At 33.3% G+C, this 22,872-nt stretch overlaps 1 protein-coding gene across 2 annotated transcripts; it reads right to left on the bottom strand.

Annotated features, from left to right (window-relative positions):
• Positions 1–410: 410 nt before the first annotated feature.
• Positions 411–5,490, bottom strand: LOC149188266 (putative LRR receptor-like serine/threonine-protein kinase At5g48740). 2 transcript variants are annotated; one of them, XM_089411626.1, is made up of 15 exons: positions 5,285–5,490; positions 4,626–5,169; positions 3,978–4,468; positions 3,770–3,896; positions 3,620–3,691; positions 3,338–3,406; positions 3,150–3,221; positions 2,821–2,892; positions 2,510–2,700; positions 2,196–2,404; positions 1,956–2,082; positions 1,795–1,863; positions 1,464–1,551; positions 1,212–1,344; positions 411–1,033 (listed from the first exon to the last, which is right to left on the bottom strand). In XM_089411626.1, exons 1-15 carry the CDS (start codon positions 5,367–5,369, stop codon positions 698–700), a joined length of 2,685 nt encoding a protein of 894 aa, XP_089267752.1. In that variant the 5' UTR covers positions 5,370–5,490; the 3' UTR covers positions 411–697. The 2 variants fall into 2 exon arrangements, with proteins under 2 accessions (XP_089267752.1, XP_089267751.1); XM_089411625.1 differs by having other exon boundaries at positions 413–1,033; positions 1,464–1,653; positions 5,285–5,486.
• Between the last annotated feature and the right edge of the window lie 17,382 nt (positions 5,491–22,872).

Below are 22,872 nucleotides of genomic sequence, written 5' to 3'. Positions count from 1 at the left end.
CGCCTCTTTAGATACTCCATGTCACTGCGCAAGCAGTTACATAATAAAGACGTATCTCCTCTAAGTGGAAATTTTACGTTTTTATGAAATAGGATGTAAATTAAGGAGATATGTCATGAAATTTATGATATTTATGTAAATTTACGTTTTTATGAAATACCGTGTAAACTAACGAGACATCTCATGGAAATTTAGGATTTTTATAAATTACATTGTAACATGGTTTCGGTGGATAGGCAGATAAATCAATGATGACCTTCCTCATTTAATGGAACACTGAATTATAATTAGTGGTATCAAGATCAGTTCAGTTGAACATTCGATAATTTATGACAGGGGTGGGCGTTTTATTGAACAATAAATAAATACTAGATTATATACCCTTGACAGAAAAAAAAACGATGTTGTATTAATTTTCGACATGGCAATTGAATTTAAAAGAAAAAGAAAACTATTGGACAGCTTTGCTTTCAGTGTAAAGCTTCCTGCATACAAAATAAGATCCACAATGCATGCCTGTGGTTTTCATGCAAGGTAAGATCCCAAATGCAAGCCAATTGGTGTCACGAATGTTAAATGGACAAGAGAGAAGCAAATTATCTTACGGACAATTATTATGGAAGGAGATGCGAATAAAGCTAAGATTAACTTCGACTTCTCTCCACTGCAGATTCTTAATGTATGTTTGACGTTTCAATCATCTTCCTTCATTGGGGAGGTTGGAGCTGTTGTCTCCCCATGCCATGGCATCCACCTGTGAACAGCCCGGCATGCACTGCAAATCTCCACATTCTATACCAATCACCTCAGGATTTGGAAGAGGAGCATTATTCTCATTCTCATGTATGATGGCCTCTTTTATATCTGCTACTACTTCACTCACACTCGGCCTGGACGATAGTTTAGCCTCCACACATCTAAGTGCTACTTTGGCAATACCAGTGATTGATTTCATATCGTAGTTACCACCCAACCTCCCGTCTATGACCTCTGCTATCTCCTCGGCACTTTCGTTCTCCACATACGGTTTCACCTGTAAATAAGGCCCAAATATAATTATTGGGAGTCTGTCGTAGAAAATGCACTTGAAAATCATAAATTATGTTCTTGAATCTGTGGCAGAAAAGCACTTGAAAATGAAAAATCCTGTTGTTAATTCGTTAATAATTATATATTCTGAATCCCTGATTAAATATAATCCTATTCCTTACCCATTGAATGATATTTATTTCATCCTCAGGTAGATTTGGATTTATGGGTGGTCTGCCGCAAAGGATTTCTAACAGGACCACTCCAAAACTATATACATCGCTCCTCTCTGTCAACTTTTGAGTGCGAAAATACCTGTGAAAACATTCCAAACAAAAATGGAATTGCACTATAGTTTCACGTATGCCTATCACATTTAATGTGGTTTTTCAGTATGAAGCATATTTAATATAGAGCGCAAGGTAAGTCATTACTCTGGATCGAGGTAACCCAACGTTCCTTTCACCGTAGTGGTAACATGAGTCGCTTCCTCATCAATTGCCATCCTTGAAAGACCGAAATCTGCAAGTTTTCCTTTCAAATTGGAGTCTAAAAGTATGTTGGCTGTCTTAACATCCCTGTGAATTATCTGTGGGGTGCAACCTAAGTGCAGGTATTCCAATCCTTCAAATAGAAATAGCAATTGAATAGCATGAGAAATATAGTTAAGCACGATTTATCCTTTGAAAGATTAATTATAGATCAAAATGAACCTACATCTCCATCACACAATTTTACTTTAATTAAAATTATTTAAAGAGCTACCTTGCGCTGCATCTAATGCTATTTTGAGCCGTGTTTTCCAATTTAGTTCGGAAATTCCGGCTTTAGGACCTGGAAAAGAAATTTGAAATTAATTAGAGATTTTTAACCATTGATATATAAGTTGCAGCAAATGATTCAAACAACATAGCTCAGTTATTTACCGTAAAGATGGTCTCTTAGAGACCCGCCAGACATGTGTTCGTAAATAAGCATAAGTTCTTTAGACTCGTTACAGTAGCCAAGTAAGGTTACCAAGTTCTTATGATGAACTCTAGAAAGAAGATCAACCTGTTATTCAAGTGAAACGAATCATTTTCAATTTTCATCTGATTGAAAACCATGTGATTAGAAAAATGTAGAAATTAAATCACGTCGCTAAGTTTCAAGAATCTCTGAATTACCTCATTCTGGAACTCGTGAATTCCTTGTTTGGAGAAGAGGGAGAGCACTTTTACCGCTATCTCTTTCCCTCCCGGCAGTTTACCAAAGAACACTGATCCGAAACCCCCTTGCCCGATCTTGCGACTAAAGTTTTCTGTGGCTTTGGTCATCTCTTTCAGACTGAAGGCGCTGGACATCGATGGATTTGGTGGCATAGTCATCGAGTAGTCTGCAATTGTTGAAATTTAAATGCAGTTATAAGTAGTTTCATAGGGATGACTAACTTGATTTTGCCTATTTGAATATTCCAACTGAAATTAAATTACCCCCTCACCTTTGTTGAGACACTTCTTTTCCCTAAATTTCTTCCGATGTACAGCAATGCACACCATCACTAGTAAAACCATTATTGCAGCTCCGCATATGGCTGTTCCGAGGACAATACTACCTTTGTCTTTTCTTGAATCAGACACGATGCATTTCCCCCTTTTCTTATGGATGCAGAGGTCATGGTTCCCAGAGTAGCTGTAGTAAGAAAGAAAGATAATGATATTTTTAGTGAATTTGTGTGTATTGAAACTACTCAACATCAATATACAAGTACAGAAATTTTGTGCGAATACAATAAATAAGATATTGAATTACTTGAGTTTCAGTGAAGGCTTTTGGAGAAGTTGCACAGGAATTACACCAGTAAAATTATTGTTCTCTATAAACCTGTGTCAGCAATGATCAGAAAAGAATTGTTATAGAATCTTAGTAATTAATTTGTTTATGAAATTGCTTTTCAAATTAATTACATCATTATGGTAGAAGTTTCGAACCAGTTAATATGGTTCATCCGGAATTAATTTGTTTTTACTTTAGTGCTGAATCAGCTAGGATAAAAAGGGTATTGTTACAAGTTATTAGCAATTAATTCTTTTTACTATTATTGTTCAGAAGTTAGCGGAAGAAGTAGCAGAGAGACGTACAATTCTTTAAGGTTTTTGAGTTCAGATAGCCACTCAGGAAGACTGCCGCTCAAGTTGTTGTTTTGCAGATGTCTGCACAACAAGCCAACAAAATCACTGCAATCTTATTTGTAATAGAGATCTATCCGGTTCGTTTAAATCACATAATTGGCTCAGGTGAGCGTTAATGTTCATAAGAAATCACTTACAGTCGCTCCAGCATAGTTAAACTAGAAAAGTTTGGCAAGGGTCCCGTCAGTTGATTATTGTCAAGTGACCTGCCAATTTCAACATGAATGGATAAATCGGTTTAGTGTATAAGACAAGTCATGTTTCGATCTTGCATAATCCTAAGTGGGATTCTTATGAACGGGTAATTTTAACCAACAATTCTTAATAATTGTTCAAGATATGGGCATTTGTGTATTTATTTGGGGATTACATCGTAGATACAAAGATAGGCGAGCATTACATTGTAGAATTCTACTTACACGTTAACTAATGCAGTCAACTGTCCAATACTCTGAGGTACCGATCCTGTAAGATTCATTCCCGCCAAATTGCTGGAAACAAGACGAATTGGTAAGTTCTTGCAATTTCGGCCACAAATAATAAAACGTAAAAATGAAAATTGATCTTACATTTCCGAAATCCTTCTAACAGAAGAGATATTACTACAGCCGATTCCGTCCCACTCGATAATGTAACAAGGATCAGCAATCCAACTTTTTATGTCGAACCTTGTTTTGATAGCGTTAAGAGCTTCAACTGCAGGTTAAACACTACCTGGTTACGTCCAATTCATCAATTTCAACATGATGAAGAGTGTTATAGATAAAGAGCACTTACCGTCTTCTAAAGTTGTTTCCGGTTCCGTGTCAACTATCACGTAATACTCCAAAGCGTTGATTATAATACCATTACTCGAGTTAGATGCCGTGATGAATCTCAGTTGGTATTGTACCAAGTTATACGGGATTTGTAGCTCTGACACAGAAGAATTTGGCACCAGAGTAATGGGTTTACCATATGGTTGACCGTTTATTTCAAGGGAAAATGATCTCGTTTCACCCATATTAAGCGGCTGTATATCTGCAAAATATAAGAGCAGTACTGAATTGGTCCCCCCTGCTGCATTTAGATTGAATGATGGTGAGGCACCGCTGGCCATAACCCACGCCGTTTGCATCACAACAGATGGAGGAAGGTCCTGGGAATTGTTTGTTGAAATGGGCTCTTCAGATTTTACATAGTGTATATTCTGTATATCATCTGCATCCATTAGCTGTTTTAAACTCACATCTGGCAGCCAGAGACGGTCGAACTTGTCAAGTGGATACCTGATCAAATCACCAAGCAAAGATATTCAGGCTACAAAAATTGGTGTGCACATAGGAAGCATCTCTGCGTTGTCCTAGTTGGTATTAAAAAAATCTACTTCTTCGTGTATGAAGCTTAGATTTCGGTAGTGAAGCATATCAACTTCTAAACAATTACCTGACCGATGAATTTGCACCAACATCATATCTCGAAGCTAAACTCAACAATTTTCCTGGCTTAGCATGTTGATACATGCCACTCTGGAGGGTCCTCAACTCGATAGCACTGATAAAGGGATCAAAAGTCTCAGAGGTTCTGATCAAGCAAATGTACAACATATTGCCAGAACTAACAAAGACTTTTTCACCTCTCACTGGTAGAGTGTTTTTCGTAATCGTTAGGGATTTCGTAGTCAACATACCCAGCGTCTCAATAGAGAAAGCGAAGCTTGACGAATTTTGAAATCCTGTGTAATTTCCAACGGCAAACCATAATCTTAGGAGGTAATGCACATTGGGTTGCACAGGCAATTGATAGCAAGACTTCGTCAGAGGCTTAGGGAAGTGCCGTAGACTATGCACGGAGGAACCGGAGTCTGGATCAATGACTTTTCCTATGTCTGCTGTCTCACCGACGTCTATGTAACTAGCATCAGTGACCCATTCTATATTGTTTTCGTCACTGTAATTTGTTTTGCCTCCACAAGCGATACTGAGAAATCCTGCAGCCTCAAGGGTATCTTGTCAAGCAATGCATATAAACAATAAAAAAACGAAATTGAAAGAATGATTCGAAACTAAGCAAAACTCAAAATTTATAATGATAGAATCAATAACCTGGTTGAGCAATAACAGCCAATAAACGCGAGAGCAGTATTACAGCCACCCAACCAGCCGATTTACCCGAACCGACTTTCGCCATGGTTGAATTAATTTTCAAATTTTCGCCTTATTCTCTCATCCAAGAGTAGTACATGGCAAGCAGAATTCGCAGAGATGCATATCTCATGTTAGCAAATCCTGAATGCTAGAATGTTCCTGATATACACTTTATCAACCAATCAAATAGCGGTCCGACGGGACGGTCCGGCCACGCTGCATGTATCTGTCTGGTTTTAACGTGACTTGAGTTGAACTTTCATGCTTTATCCCTGCCAGTGTTCCTTTAAATACACACGGCACATTAAAGATTCTTCAGGTTGAACTTTCAAGCACTTTCGGTATAGACGGGGGAGGTTGAACTTTCCAGCGTTATCCTTGGGATTGTTCATTAACCACATAAAATACACACCACGGATTGAACTTTCTTTAGATAAATACGAAGGACGAATTAAAATAGGGTGTTTAGATAAATATCAAGAAGGAATTAAAATCGTGTGTTGAGAAGCTAACACAAAAAAAAAAAACAGATAAAGTTATTATAATAAAAAATAAATAAAAGAGGTTTGATTTTAGACTTTTGTGATTTATATTGATTTTGATAAAATTTTTAGGATTAATTACATTATGAGTTTTTGGTCCAGGTTTCGAATTTTTGTATTGATGATGAACATGGTTCAAAACGTCGACCAAAAACTCATGATGTGATTAATCCGAAAAAAATTATCAAAATAAAAAATATCATAAAATGAATATAAAAATAATAATAATAAAATGAAAATGTGCCAATAAACTAACAGAATCAGAAGTCAATTCGTTTATAATAAAAAAATAAAAATAAAGTGAGAACTCAAGTCGTGTATAATAAGAAAATAAAAATAAAATGAAAAGTAAAGTTGTTTATAATTATTTTTTATATTTTATTTTATTTATAAAATAAAAGTTTTATTTTTTTTATCGGTAAGTTTCCTGCTTTCATAAAGCAAAGGTTTAAAAATAAATAAATTTATAAGAAAATAAAATAAAAAATCTATAATATGTTTTAATAAACAAATAAAATGAGAAGTAGAGTGGTTTATAATTATTTATGAGAAATAAAGTTCTTTATAATTATTATTTATATTTTAATGTAATAGTAAATATTTATGAAAGTTTCAAAAAATAATAATTGTAACTAAAGAATTTATTTGATTTTATTATGAAATAATTTGTTTTTTCTATTAGTATTTGTAAGTTTGGTTGGTGATACATGTTAAAGGGATTGAACTTCTAGTTATTTACATACTTTAGGGCTTGCCCCACATTTTTTTTCCAATTCTGTTATCACTCCAAATTTATGAAATGAAAATTATAAAATAAATATTATAAAATAATGAAAGAAATAAAATATATAAAAAAATAAATACAAATTTTTAATATTTTAATATAATGGTAAATATTTATTAAGGTTTTAGAAAATAATGCTTTCTTAACTAATTTTTAGCTAATATTCTTGTATTGCAGATTTTTATTAAATTTATTATATATTTTATGGAATATATATATATATATATATATATATATATATATATATTTATGAGTTATTATTTTTTTACAAGTAAATGTTATAAAAAAACTTACATAGTTCCAAGGCAACTTTCTTAAAACATATAAATTACTTTAAGATTAATAGTTATTAGCGATATTGCACATAAGTTGTATTAGAAAAATGTGAGCATTTTCTTGCATTCATATTCACTCCTTGTTTGAAATGTGTAACAAATAATTTTTGCATCTCTATTCTAGTTTTGGTATGCTTAACATATTCAATGGATTGTGATATAGCAAAGTTGTTGGGAACCTACTTTTGAAGGGGTTAGTTGGACAATGATTAAAGGATTTATAACTTTGTGGATTAGTAGTGCCAATAAAAAAATGCATAACTATATTCCATCATTGTTTACTACGTTGGACTATATTTAACCATTGTAGTTAGGAATTTAACACGTGAATGATTACGACACATTAGTTACTTGCTTGATCAATGGTTAAGGGGATTGTGAGTTAGTGGACTAATGATTATAGCTTGTGTTGGTTAATGGGTTAGTGGTGATGGAGTTAGTAATTTAGTGGTTGGGGTTATTTTGGATGTGAAAGTCTCTTAGTGAATTTCAAGGAGGGAACTTGATATGCTCTAGATAGTCTAAACAAGCTATAAGTCTATTGTAGTGATCATAATTTCTTTTGATGATATGGACTTTGATATAAGAGTTAAAGCTTTAATTGCAAAGTGGAGAATGAAAAGAAACAATCTTCACAAAATCGCCGAGGAAAATTGTTATAGAGTTCACTAAAGAACATTTGAGTTGCTGAAATTTTGTAGAAGCACTTCATGTATGTTTGTGTGGCCTTAAGTGATTATGGTTACCTTTTACTAAGCAAGATAAAAGGATGAATATGTAGGTCATATTGATATCTCACTATCGACTAGCTTCAATATTTCCTTTTTTTGAATAGAATGTCCAAAAACTTAATCAAATGGGGTCAAAGTGTGATCAATGGCTCTTTGGCTTCCTGGAATAAGGCTAAGTAAATGGCTCTTAAAAGGAGGAATTTTGGGTGCTTCTACAGTCCATGAATATTAATGTAGCTTCATAAGGATTCTAGGAACCTAATTGACTTGTCAAAGCTTCTTTGAACACTTAGAAGTATTAGAAATGTCATTTTTATATGAATTGGAAATAGAAAAAGCAAAAGAAAGTGCTAAAAAAAGAAATAAAACCTCTAATTAACCACCCAATCATAAAATAGATAAATAAATTCATAATTACAAGAAAATAAGTAATGTAATTTATTAATGTAAAACTTTGAAATGTTAATGAATGCACACGTATGTGATGTGAAAGGAAAACTACTACATACAATAATAATAAATGGTTAAATTTTTAGCATATAATATTTATAAAGCTTTTGTATGTATGTGAGAAAGAAGGTGCTAGCCTTCTTGAAGTTAGTTTATATTCACTTTACATAGATCACGTTTTACGTATTAAATTGATATAAGTGGAAATGAGTATGATACTTGATCTAATTAATTTACATTGTATTTGAATCCAGAGTTTATTTAATATAAGATACCAAATCGTTGTAGGTTAAAAATTAATTAGAATGTTTCCATTTTAAATAATTTTTTTATAAATTTATGTCTTTGGTAAGTGTTATCTCATCATCTCAGAAATGCAATTTAGACAATGTGAACTAGAGGGTTTTTGGGATAACTTTATTAATCAACCAGAACATAAAAATATAATTTATGAAATAGATTATTTAAAAAGATAGATTTTAAGGTCTTCTAATCCACCCAACAAGGCTGCTCACTAGACGAACACTATGTGTAATGGTTATTAACCCCTTGTCTATCTCATACATTGAAAAATATAAACCTTATCAAAGTCATTCCTCTCCCAAATACTAATGGCAATTAAATAGTAAATGAACACTTTGTCGACGTTTGGTAAATTGGTAGACAAATACAAAGATTTTGATGATCAAGTATATTGCTATTCACTGTGAAATTTCGGGAACACCAACAATTGCCACCATAAACCATCAATCCTACCGAGATTTTCCATCATCTAATGAAGTGTTTCCCATTTGTTTCGTGGTGTATTAGCATTAGTTGTTAAAAGGAGACAACCTACATGAGATGATGTATTTATTGATGGTCACAGTCACTTAAACACACTTAGTTTTCTAGTTTATATTTTGTTCAATGGTGTCTTTAGATTTATTTTAATAAAAGTTATATATATATATATATATATATATAATTATTTTTAATTATATATGTGTTGTTTATCGAGGTCACAATTTTGCTTGGAAATCGTTGAAATCCGACCAGTTTTTTTTCTTCTTCAAAAAATCTCACTTTAGAAGTGTTTGAATATTTTTTTGATGGTGGAAATCGACTCAACACCATCAAAATCCCCAGGGGCACCCAAAATCCTAAAACTTACAGCTGTAAACCAGATTTCTCAAAATTTCTATCGGATTTTTGGCTAAAATCATGCCGGAATTTGCACCATTTTCCAGGCAAAATTATGGCCTTGTTAATATATATATATATATATATATATATATATATATATATATATATATATATATATATATAGAGAGAGAGAGAGAGAGAGAGAGAGAGAGAGAGAGAGAGAATATTTTATAATATTCTTAGAAGTAAAAACAAATCAAAGGTTGCGACTTATTTGCAAAAAGAGTTGTCTTTAGTGAGACTTTTTGGAAGCTTTTCTGGTGGGTTTTTCTTGTCTAATTTGCCTAAAATCCGGTAGGAATTTATGAAATCACAAGCTTGATGGGTAATCCCTGCACAATCAAGTTCCCTAGTGTTTTCTCAGGGTGTTGAATCCATATATAGAGACGAAAAACCAATTTAAAAAACACAAATAAAGATTTGACCTCAAATTTTTTCGCAAGACTCTAACACTAGAAAGTCCAAAAAGGAACACTATAGACAACTCCTTTACAAAATAGTTATGCATTTTTTTTGTTTTAATTAAATTCATTAATTAGAAAAATGACATATGAACAAGTGTCATTTGAAATGACTTATGGTTGTTTTGGGCATGTGGCATTGATAAGCTATGGTATTGGCTCATGGTATTGCAACAAAATCAATTTATAGATTAAGAATCTCTATGATAAAGTAGAAGTGAATCTCCATGGTTAAGAATATTGTTAGATATTTTTAAAAAATGTATATATGTTTCACTGGTAGCCTTTAAATACTATTTTTTCGAAAGTTTTCTGGTTCATTTTCCAATCTAATTTGTTTGGAATACGACAAGGATTCATTGAAATCACAAGTTTGATAGGTGAAAACTTCGCAATTGAAGTAAATTAGGGGTTTTTGGGGGTGTTGAATCCATACATGAAGTAAAAAAACTAGTTTAAACAATAAAAATCAAGATTTGGCTATTGATCGTTTGTCAAATTCTAGCCAAAAATCCACCGGAAACACCAAAATGTCACACTCAAAGACTACTTCTATGTTTAATGCTTATAAGTGATTCTTTTATCATTGATAATCATTATTTTCATTTTAAATATACTTATAGTTTAGTTAATTCTTATGATATTTTTTTATAATGAATATTCTATTTGAATGAGAGAGCTCTGTTGTGGGATAAGCTTTGGCTTAGAAAAATCTTTCTGCAATCTCTATTCACCATTGTTAGCCAACATTACCGACTAAGGAGATGTTTTAGATTTGTATACTATCACTTCAGCTAGATTTCCTCTATGAGTGTCCACATTAGGAGGGGAATGATCGCCTCCTACAAAAAAGCTATGAGTTGGGAAAACTAGTTTGGTGAGGGAGGATCTAGAGCTTCACAGGGAGGAGATACATAGGACATTAAGATTCTTGGAGAAATGGAAGTCCTAATTCAAAAGAAGATGCCTACCCAAAGAAACAAAAAGCCCCAAATATGAGGTTTTGCCCAATAAACTGGAAGTGTATAGGCAATATATGAAAGATTGTTCCCTCATCTATAAGTTTATTGGGATATGGCCTTCATAAGAGGACTTGGTAAAATGGATCTATAATAAATGACAGCTAAAAGGCCAAATTGATTTGGAACTAGGGGCCAAAGGCTTCTTTACAGTAATCTTATCCATCTTAGAAGGCACAAAGCAAGTATTTAAAACTGGTCCTTATTTTTACATTAATGCGGGTCTATTGATGAGATTTTGGGAGGAATCCTATCACCTTCAGAAAGAACATTTTTTAGTAGCATTGGCATGGGTTAAACTTTTTTCTTTGCTCAAGAAATTTTGGGAGCCAATGATTCTTGAAGGAATCAAAATATTGATTGTATCTTTTGTCAAAACATGTGTATACATAAATATCTCCCAAAACATGTGTATACATAAATATCTCCTAGCCTTTGACATAGTCTATAGAAACCTCTTACAAAGACGAAGTTTGGTGTCAACCTCTAGACTATGAACATGTTCCTTTTAGGTGCCCGAGATGCTACTAGTGCGGCTTTTTATTTAGTGTTTTCTTGATTTATCTAGAAGAAATGCAAAAGGAAACTCAAATTGTTAATTTTGAGGGTTTAAAAAAAGTTTCAACTAGAAAGAGATTCCCTAAAAACGTATCTGCTCAAACAGAAGAAACCTCAATTTCGACTGGAAAAAGTATTTGGCACTTACAAATCAAGAGAATGATTTATAATTCCTTGAAGATCTTATGAATATGGAATCAAATGTGTAAGCAACTTAGGCCAAAACTTGCATGAAAAGGAAGACTCCAGAAACCTCCCATAAATCTCGAACCAAGAGGGGGTAATCATGTTGTTTCCAACAATTCTCATCATTCCATTCTTTCTCAAAATGAAGACAAGAGGGGTTTTCCTCCTTTTTCCTTTTTTTCCCTGCCTTCTTTGCATAGTTTCCTTGTTCATACTTTCCCCTGCTTTCAAGGTGAATGGATTTCACACTAGACGAGTCAAGAGTAGTGGGTTAAAACAATAATAAATAATGTCGAAGATAATCATGTAAAGAACCAATATACTTCATCAAAGTATCAGGTGAATCTAAAGGAATGCCTAATGTTAAAGTTTTTTTTCTAAATTCTTCTGTGAAGCTTTGAACATATTGACCTTTGCCTTGTTTTAAATGTTGCCATTCTATCATGGCTTTCTACCAATATGCTAATGGATAAAATTGTCCTTTTAGAGAAGAAACAAATTTAGACCAGGAAGAAAGGAGTTTACCCACATGGTTACTTACTTTCTGAAGTTTTTTCTCCCACCATGTGAGAGTGGTACCTCCCAGTTGAAGAGATGCTAACTAGATCTTAACATATCTTCTTCAATCCATTGAATCCAGCAATACATGTCAATCTATTTGATCCAATTATTCAAATTTTTTGCATTGGACTCTCTGTTAAACAAGAGAAAATAAAACTTTACATCCAACTTGAAAAACACATTTTTATCATATTTTCTACTGTTAAAATGATGAGAAGATGAATAGGATGTGGACCATTCACTAGTAGAGGGAGATGGAGATTCAGGAGGTTCTCCTCCATTCCCTTGATTTACTGAAGCATGTTCTTATGTTGGTTCTTTTTTCTTCTCCTTCTTTACCATTGTCTTCTCGTGTTATGTAAATAATTTGTCCACTTTGTCAAGCATGGTGTAAAAATATTTGTGAAAAGCTTGCTCTTCCTCCATATGAGCATCATGATCTGCCATTTTCCTTCTTCATGTTGCATGCCCCACTTCTGGATCAAAGGAATTAAGTTTACCTTCACCCTTTTGGAGCTTCTTTTTCATTATCATTCACACTTGCATTTAACATCAGATGAAGACCTGTTTTGATACCAAAATTGATCCAGGATCTTTTACTTCATTGATGTATTCAAAGTTGCATGTAAAAAGAGCTTGAAAACAACATGTGCATAAAATTTAAAGAAGAGGAAAATCAAAGGCAACCATAAAGGAAAGGAACATGCAAAACTTGATAACAGAGTTCGTCCAATGTGGACTTTGTCCCCGGGCCCTACTCAAGGTGGGGAGGCATCTTCATTTATTAGAGGCAAAATCAAATGAATACATGGAAAAAATACACCTTATACCTCCAAATCTTCGGATGGCCTAAAAATGGGCTACTCATATGAAAAAACCCTCTGCACCATCAGATTCATGGTGAAAAATCATGGAATTTGAGTGTAAACATGACCCCTTTCCATCATGGTTCAATCTAGGCTCCCAGGGAATCTTTCAGGTTCCTCACAAAATTCTCTTTTGAAGGGAGATACATTGGCTACTCATATAAAGAAACAAATTGCACCATTAGACTCCTAGTGAAAAATCAGCTTAGATGAGTATAAACTTGTCATATTTCTAGCACCGTTAAAATCTGGCCCCCATGGAATAGTTTAGAGTCCTCAAGATTTTACTGCAAAAATATTCCCTTAGAATATAGAATATTCTAAAGAATATTTTTGAATATTTCACCTCAGAAATCATTTGTGGGTGGCACCCCTCTAGTCTTGGTCTTCGTGCTCTTGATTTCGCTCCCATTCCTCCTCCCCATCGCATGGCAAAAGTTGGTTTTACATATAACTTTGAGGTGTTAATGCCAACACAATACTCACTGGCATCTTCGCTAGCACTCGTTGTTTGGGCCATTGGGTTGTTGGAGGTTCTAGGGTCGACCCCCACCCATGATATGGTATTTTAATTTTAGTTTTTTTGTGTGATGGGGCCACTCGTTGGGCATACCGGCCTATTGGATGGGCTGGTTAGACCCCCGCCAATCCCCATATTAAACGATGGTTCGTTGGGTGGGTCTGTCAATGGCAGCCCACCCATATTTTAAATACATATGTTTTAATATATAGTCAATGATTGGTGGGGTTGGTGTCCTTCCAATCAATTTTTTTTTTTCATTTTTTCTTTTTAAATTAACAATATACAATTGTTTGTTGTATTTTGCTAGGGTCACCCAAAAATTAAACAAGTGAACATTTGGTCATTTTCGGCTGTCGATAAGTGCCAAATTGTTGCTTGGTTAGTGGCTACCAATTTTAGTGGATTCTGCCAAATTTAGGAGGAACACCAAATTTAGCGAGCCTCCAAATTTAGCTAGCAACAAAAGTATTGCTCCCTTTGAATTGAACTTTGACTGCCAATAAATTTCACATACAAGGTCGGATTTGAGTGTTGTCTGCATCATTAGAATCAGGATCATGAGCTCTTTGTTTTGGTCCCAATTTTGATGAAATCCAGATACTTCAAGTTTTGAACCTCTTTAGAGCCACCAGGATCATTTCTTCAGAAGGATATTCCACAGATTGATCTAGTAAAGGAATCCCCCCTTCAAGATGTGGAATCTCCTTATCAAACTCTTGAAAATTTTTTGCATGCTTGAATCTGTCCAAGCGATCAAGTTGTCGCTCAACAACATTGTTAGTCTTGGGAGATTCAAGAAAGATAACATCTCTAGATATTATAAACTTCTTATTTACTTCATCATATAGACACTATGCTTTGGAGGTATTTGAGTACCCTAACAAGATACATTTGATAATCCTTGCACTGAATTTATTTCTTTTTTCATTAGGTATCAAGGCATAACAGGTGGAACCAAAAACCTCGAGATGCCTCACCGAAGGAATGTGGCCATACCACATTTCATAGGGAGACTTATTTTTCATAGCATTAGATGGACACCTATTCTTTATATACAGAATGCATAGAACTACATCGGACCAAAACATTAGCTTAACAATCTTGAAAATATCATTGAACACACCATATTTAATATTGTCTTGTTCATTCTTTCAGCTACTCCATTATGTTGGGGATTATAAGGCATGATTATTTGATGTTTGATCCCATGCTAGTGAAGGTAGTTTTCAAATTCATTTGAAGTATATTCTTTTCCATTATCAATATGATTGGATCCAATATGAGATTGTGTATCTGTTTTGATCCATGTATTAAAGTTCTTGAATACTTCAAAAGCTTCAGATTTGTTCTTCAACAAATAAACCCAACAATTCTGGTGTAGTCATCAATAAATCTAATCATGTATTTATTATGATTTGTAGAAGGAACAAACATAGCGCCACACAAATCATAATGAATGAGATCAATATTTGTATGTGATGTGGAATGCTAATCATGAAAAAACTATTTGTTGTGCTTTCCTAATAGACAAGCATCACCTTGCTTAAGTTTCCTTGGAATGCAGGAAAACTAGTAACAACATTTTTTGTCAACAAACGAAGATTATCATACTTCAAATGTCCAAATATAGCTTTCCATAAAATAATTGATGGAAGTATACCTTCATCATAATGAAATTGTATGAAAAGTTCTACGCATGAGCAGAGGTTCCTTGCAACTTCAAAAGTATTTCTTCTTCTCTCCCAATCATGAAAAATGAGTTGTATGATTCTTTCTAACCTCAACCTTGCCATCAAATATGTGAGAGTGCCTTTGCTAGAGGATGTGAACCAAGGACAACAAGTTTCTCCTCAACTCTGAGAGGTAAAGAACATCATGTAGAAGAAAGTTTGGAAGGTTAGGAAATTTGAGCCTGATGGTGCCAAGCCTTGATGCCTTGAGTTTTGACTTGTGTACAAATTAGACTGCTCCATCAACATTGTTAGTGAATTCTTCAAAGAAATCTCTTCAAAAATTCATGTGGCAAGTTGCTCTTGAATCTCAAAAATAAGCCTATTTTCATGAAGCAATTGAAGCATTAAATACGTTTTCAGTTACTCCAATGTTGCAATGTGCCACAACATAATGAGTGGACTCATGTGCTTTACCTTTCCCTTTATCTAATGGTTTTCCTTTCTATTCATCCCTTTCCTATCTAATACTATCCCATGAGAGCTTACATGTGGAAGCATCATGACCATTTTTTTTACACCGTATGCAATGAAGAATAGACCTTTCTCCTTGGAAATTTATGACCCCCTACCTCTAAAATTATTTCTTCCTTGTCCTCTTCGACCACCTCTTCCTTTAGAAGAATCTTGTCCCTGATTCTTATCTTTTTGTGCAAGTATCACAACTTCTTCAGGATACTAACCATCTGTCTTCTTCTTCACAGAAGTATTTTCTCTTTCAACAAACTTGTCCACAAGGTAGTCAAAATAAATCTTTGAAAGTTTACCACTAGCTTGTAACAACTCAAGATAATAGGAATAAGTGGGATAGATACAATTCCTTGACAAAGATTTGAGAGGAACATCCATTTTAACACTAGTGGCTTCTATGTCATACATAATGGCTCTTATCTCGGAGGCTAAGGAAAGGGGATCATCATCATTCAATTCTAAATTAAAGAGTTTGATAATTAATTGAACAAATTCTAGCTTAGAGCATGAGTCACATAATTCTTCCAGCTTCTTTAAAGCACCAAAAGCATCTGTAAATAGAGTAATATGACGACTCATATCTTCATTGATGAGTAATGCAATCAAGACATAAGCATTAATGTTCTTTTTCTACCATATATCAAGATCTTTTCCTGAAGTAGGCTTCTGAGGAGGATTGCCTCCTTCTCCTTCACAAACCCCTTTCCATAACTCATTAAAAATTAAGGTGTGATTTATCTTCCCGGAACACTCATGGTAGTTATCTTTTCCAAAGAGAACCAATCCAATTATAGAGATAAGTGAATGCATCATCAAAAAGGATTATTTTCTTTCGATAAAAAGATCACAACCTTTCTTGATATCTTATATTTAAGTAAAACACTGATTTAATATGTAAATGGAAAGAAAAAAATTCACTCTTTATTGTGCATATGAATAGTCACACCACCATATAATATATCGCTACTCACATAATATATATATATATATATATATATATATATATATATATTCATATATATATATATATATATATTCATACTTTATAGAAAGAACACATTTTCATATACTTATGGTCTTCACCATAGAATACACACTTTACATATGTGAGAACCTCACCATACAGTACACACTAACATAATTTGCTATTACATATAATATAACCATAAAAAATATTCAATGAACTGTAAGTTCCGAGCACGATCTTCAAAACATTCAACAAACAATGCACATACCACGCATATCTAAAAAAAACTTCAACATTCACCATACATGGCGACTATTCAACACATAACATCATCAATGCAGCAAGAATTGCACTATACATACCATTGAAATGTAAATGAAACAACGTTGCACCAAAATGCATGAGTCAAATTGTTATGCATCATGCATTGACACCATATTCACGAATTGCAGGAGCTACCATCACACCATAAGAATTACCATGGTCTCTAATGTATTGCAAGAATTGTCAGACTAAAACAAACCAAGCACAATTCACAACATAGTTCATGTAAAGAACGCACAATAGATTAATCAACAAACATTACAGGGACGATTGCAGCACAAATACACCTTCCATTTTTTTTATTCCAATGCTTAATCAAATGCAATGCTCCAAAATTTACAGGGATAATTCAATACTTTTTCCAAACAGGTAGAAACTATGGACAAATGGATAGTATGGCAGGAGTTACAATAGAATGAGACTAATTTTAGGCATATGCTATGATATCATGTTAGGTAAAGAGAGTAACTCCATTAATGAATTATGTTTTGCATTAAGAGAAAACATGGATATTACATACAAGCAGAGCTAGACTATTGGGATTCATCTTCCAATTTCTCTTCATCTTCCAATTTACTTTATTTTGCTACTTACAATATTCACATGAATTTTACTAATCCCAAATATTCTTGAGGTATATATGAGCGGGTTGAACTTTCAAGCACTTTCAATATAGACCGAGGAGGTTGAACTTTCCAGCGTTATCTTTGGGAGTGTTCCTTAACCCCGTAAAATACACACCATGGATTGAACTTACTTCAGATAAATACCAAGGTGGAATTAAAATCATGTGTTCAGAAGCAAAGGCAGAAAAACAAATAAAGTTATTATAATAAAAAAATAAAATAAATACATTATAAAATGAATATGAAAATAATAATAATAAAATGAAAATGTGCCAATAAACCAATAGAATGAGAAGTCAAGTCGTTTATAATAAAAAAATAAAAGTAAAATGAGAAGTAAAGTTGTTTATAATTATTTTTTATATTTTAATGTAATAATTAATATTTATGAAAGTTTAAAAAAATAATAATTTAAAGTTAGGAATTTATTTTATTTTATTTATGAAATAAAAGTTCTATTTATTTATTGGTAAGTTTCGTGTGTTCAGAAGCAAAGATTTAAAAATAAATAAGTTTATAATAGAATAAAATAAACAATCTATAATATGTCTTAATAAACAAATAAAATGAGAAGTAAAGTGGGTTATAATTATTTATAATTATTATTTATATTTTAATCTAATAATAAATATTTATGAAAGTTTCAAAAACTAATAATTTTGAGTTAAGAATTTATTTGATTTTATTACCAAATAATTTATTATTATTATTAATATTATTATTATTATTTGTAAGTTTTGTTGGTGATACATGTTAGATGGGTTGAACTTCTAGTTATTTAGATACATTAGGGCTCGCCCAACATATTTTTTTCCAATCGTGCTATCACTCCAAATTTATGAAATGAAAATTATAAAATAATGAAAGAAATAAAATATATAAATAGACAAATAAATAAATAAATACAATTTTTTTTTTATATTTTAAGGTTTTAGAAAATAATGATTTCTTAACTAATATTTAGCTAATATTATTGTATTGTATATTTTTATTAAATTTGTTATATATTTTATGAAATTCATATATTTTAATATAAATATAAATATTTATGAGTTATTATTTTTTACAAGTAAATGTTATAAAAAGGCTTATATATTTCCAAGGAAACTTTCTTACAACATATAAATTACTTTAAGATTAATAGTTAGTGGTGATATTTGAAGAGCTTATGGTGGTAAAATTTAAGCTTAAACAAATTTAGACATTGCACGTATGTTGTATTAGAAAAATGTGAGCATTTTCTTGCATTCATATTCACTCCTTGTTTGAAATGTGTAACAAATAATTTTTGCATCTCTATGCTAGTTTTGGTATGCTTAACATATTCAATGGATTGTGATATAGCAAAGTTGTTGGGAACCTACTTTTGAAGGGGTTAGTTGGACAATGCTTAAAGGATTTATAACTTAGTGGATTAGTAGTGCCAATAAAAAAATGCATAACTATATTCCATCATTGTTTACCATGTTGGACTATATGTAACCGTTGTAGTAAGGAATTTAACACGTGAATGATTACAACACATTACTTACTTGGTTGATCAATGCTTAAGGGGATTGTGAGTTAGTAAACCAATGATTACATGTTGTGTTGGTTAATGGGTTAGTGGTGATGGAGTTAGTAATTTAGTGGTTGGGGTTATTTTGGATGTGAAAGACTCTTAGTGAATTTCAAGGAGGGAACTTGGTATGCTCTAGATAGTCTAAACAAGCTATGAGTCTATTGTAGTGATCATAATTTCTTTTGATGATATGGACTTAGATATAAGAGTTAAGGCTTTGATTTCTAAGTGGAGACTCAAAAGAAACAATCTTCACAAAATAGTCGAGGAAAATTGTTATAGAGTTCACTAAAGAACATTTGAGTTGCTGAAAGTTTGTTGAAGCACTTGATGTATGTTTGTGTCTGTATATTAAATTTACTCCATAGAAAATATTTTATAATATTCTTAGAAGTACAAACAAATCAAAGGGTGAGACTTATTTGCAAAGAGAGTTATGTTTAGTGAGACTTTTTGGAATTTTTTTGGTGGGTTTTTCCAGTCTAATTTCTCTAAAATCTAGTAGGAATTTATTGAAATCACAAGCTTGATGGGTAACCCCCGCACAATCAAGTGCCCTAGTGCTTTTTTAGGGTGCTAAATCCATATACATAGTAAAAAAACCCAATTTAAATAACACAAATCAAGATTTGACCTCAAATTTTTTCGCCAGACTCTGACACTAGAAAGTCCAAAAAGCCACACAATAGACAACTCCTTTTCAAAGTAGTTATGGCTTTTTTTCATTTTAATTAAATTCATTAATTAAATTTTTTTTCATATGAACTAGTGTCATTTGAAATGATTTATGGTTGTTTTGGGCATGTGGCATTGATAAGCTATGGTATTGGCTCGTGGTATTGCAACAAAGTCAATTTATAGATTAAGAATCTCTATGATAAAGTAGAAGTGAATCTCCATGGTTAAGAATCTTGTTGGATATTTTAAAAAAATGTATATATGTTTACTTGGTAGTCTTTAAATACTATTTTTCGAAAGTTTTCTGGTTCATTTTACAATCTAATTTGTCTAGAATACTGCAAGGATTCATTGAAATCACAAGTTTGATAGGTGAAAACTTCACAATTGAAGTGAATTAGGGGTTTTTGAGGGTGTTGAATCCATACATGCAGTAAAAACTAGTTTAAGAAACAAAAATCAAGATTTGGCTATTGATATTTTGTCAAATTCTAGCCAAAAATCCAATGGAAACTCCAAAATGTCACACTTAAAGACTACTTCTATGTATAACACTTATAAGTGATTCTTTTTATCATTGATAATCATTATTTTTATTTTAAATATACTCATAGTTTAGTTAATTCTTATGATATTTTTTTATAATGAATATTCTATTTGAATGAGAGAGCTCTGTTACGGTTAAGGTTTGGCTTAGAAAAATCGTTCTGCAATCTCTATTCACCGTTGTTAGCCAAAGTTGCTGAGGAAGGAGATTTTTTAGATTTGGATACTACCACTTCACCCCACATTTCCTCTATGAGTGTCCACATTGGGAGGGGAATGATCGCCTCCTTGTTTTGGGCAAATTTTGTGTTTCTTCAAATGCCTAACCGTCTAGACCTAGTAGCTAGTCTAGAAATAACAGACAAAGTAATTCATTGCTTTTCCTATAATTAACAGATAAGAGAAGGAAGAAAAGGAACCAACCTGTGACTTTCGCTTGATCCCTCTCTCCTTTGACCGATTTCACCGTTCCTTTCCATACTTAACTCGCTTGGAAAGTACCTGCACACAAGCTAAGACAAAAACCCATCAAAGCATACAATAACGATCTGTTAACTAAACATACCATAGAATCCAGAATACGATATACATCATATAAACACATGAATGGAAAAAGCATAGAATTCTCTATTGATAAAAGGAAAGATTACAACCCATGAATAGTCATGATCGATTCAATGTCTTCCTTCCAGTTTCAAACCCTTCTCTCCTCATGAAGCAACAATTCGACATCATTACAATACTCTTACTAATCCCATTCAAACAGTATTTCCTTAGCTCAAGAAATTCCAACCTACACTAGCCTTTGAATTCTTGGTCAATTTATAGCTGAATGGAGGAGGTTAAGCCATTAATGGCCCTCATGAATGCTCTGCCAAAATTGGGAAGTGGTTCCATGGAGGAAGGGATAATGGATTAAGGTTCATTCATCCTCTTCCTCATCCAAAAGCGAGCTCAATCCATCTAGAAACTTCCAGAAGCATCCATTGGATGAGGAATCCAATGGATTCATTCCAAAATTTTGATGAATCTCGCTCAGCGCAGGTGAAGCAAAGGCCAATTGCATTGTAGTGCACCTAGATAGTACAATTCTTGCATTGCAATGCAGCTTGATAAAGGGCCACCTGCGCTAATCTCCTTAGGGGCATTTTTGGATGAATGGTGACATGGAAACTCTTGGGAGGCAAGCATGATGTAGGTTGACCTCATTAGGGAATGAAAACAACTAAATTAGGGATTGATGGACCCTAATAATATGGATCTGGAAGTTGGGGTTGATGTGCCCAAATTGACCTGTAACAGTTGCCCCCTAAAGCATGAAGTTGAAAATAAACATGTCGAGTGAGATGCTTTACCACTTGGAGAGAAGGTTTCGAAATGGAAGGAGACCTGCATCAGTTACAATACATATATCATGATACTTTGATTTTTCTCACGAACTAGCTAAGGGAAGGCATACCCATGCTCAGCTTATAAACTTTCATTACATGTACAAATATAGTTGTCTACAGATGTAGACCCATGAATGGATGACCATGAATGTAAGGCCATTGTACATTTGATATAGTACTCTTGAAAAATATATCGTAGCCCGGATGGATGAAACTAGATCCGGGGTCTTCAATCTCGTCCAATCTTTCGCTCAAGTACAAGTCTAACCATGTGAATAGATGATCTGAGGTCGAACATGGAGAGATATCGTATAATTACCAACCAATGATGTAAGCTGTTAACAGACGCGAGAGGAATCACCGATAATGATAATGACCCTCAAGGTAATGCAGTACATTTCACATGGTGTGAATAAATGATTTGATGTCAAACACCATACGAAGTCTTTTGGTCGAAGGCCATTGAGGTCAACCTATTGCCGGAAGCGAGAAACCTGCCATTAATGTATGCAAGCCTCAAGGTACTCAGAGGGTGTTTCTAAGTCAACTTCTTGGATGATGTGTTGATGTCGACAAGAAGCGACTCATCGCAGGAGGGCCTTGATGTATCCCACATCAACGACACGAAATGACGTAAATGATTTTGGAGATGAATCATCGATTGAGGACACAAGGTTCAAGAATGGAGGACATGAAAATGAAGGTTTATAGTATTGTAAAGGATGAAGTTTTGAATTGACTAACTTCTCTTGAACATATTGGTGACACTGAAGTGAATTGGTAGCATTGACCCAAAACAAAGTGATGGATGGCATGATAGACCAACGGTATGATAACCATCAAGCTAAATGACCCAACCCACATAGTCATAGTGATGAGGTGAAAGTGTCATGTTCAAGAGTGACCTGCTACCATAAAGTGTTCCCAGCTTTTTCCCATTTTCCCCAGTCATTTCTGACTAGTACCTCTTTATTTTTTATCAAGCTTGAGGAGGATAACATATGCTTGTTGTATAATTTCACCCTTTGGGAAAATCCATCGCTATTTGATG

Source organism: Pinus tabuliformis, chromosome 3_1 (assembly GCF_031772625.1).
Source record: "Pinus tabuliformis cultivar Carrire ecotype Pingquan chromosome 3_1, CPIR1, whole genome shotgun sequence".
NCBI lineage: Eukaryota > Viridiplantae > Streptophyta > Pinopsida > Pinales > Pinaceae > Pinus > Pinus tabuliformis.
Note: the sequence above shows the minus strand (reverse complement) of the source record. Positions and strands in the feature narration are given on the sequence as shown.

Excerpts from the sequence above, each read along its gene's own strand:
- LOC149188266 (XM_089411625.1), bottom strand. The coding sequence starts at position 5,369 with ATGGCGAAAGTCGGTTCGGGTAAATCGGCTGGTTGGGTGGCTGTAATA. Across the intron at positions 2,405-2,509 it reads AAAGAAGTGTCTCAACAAAG|ACTACTCGATGACTATGCCA; the intron begins GTGAGGGGGTAA and ends CAACAATTGCAG. Across the intron at positions 2,083-2,195 it reads TTCACGAGTTCCAGAATGAG|GTTGATCTTCTTTCTAGAGT; the intron begins GTAATTCAGAGA and ends CTTGAATAACAG.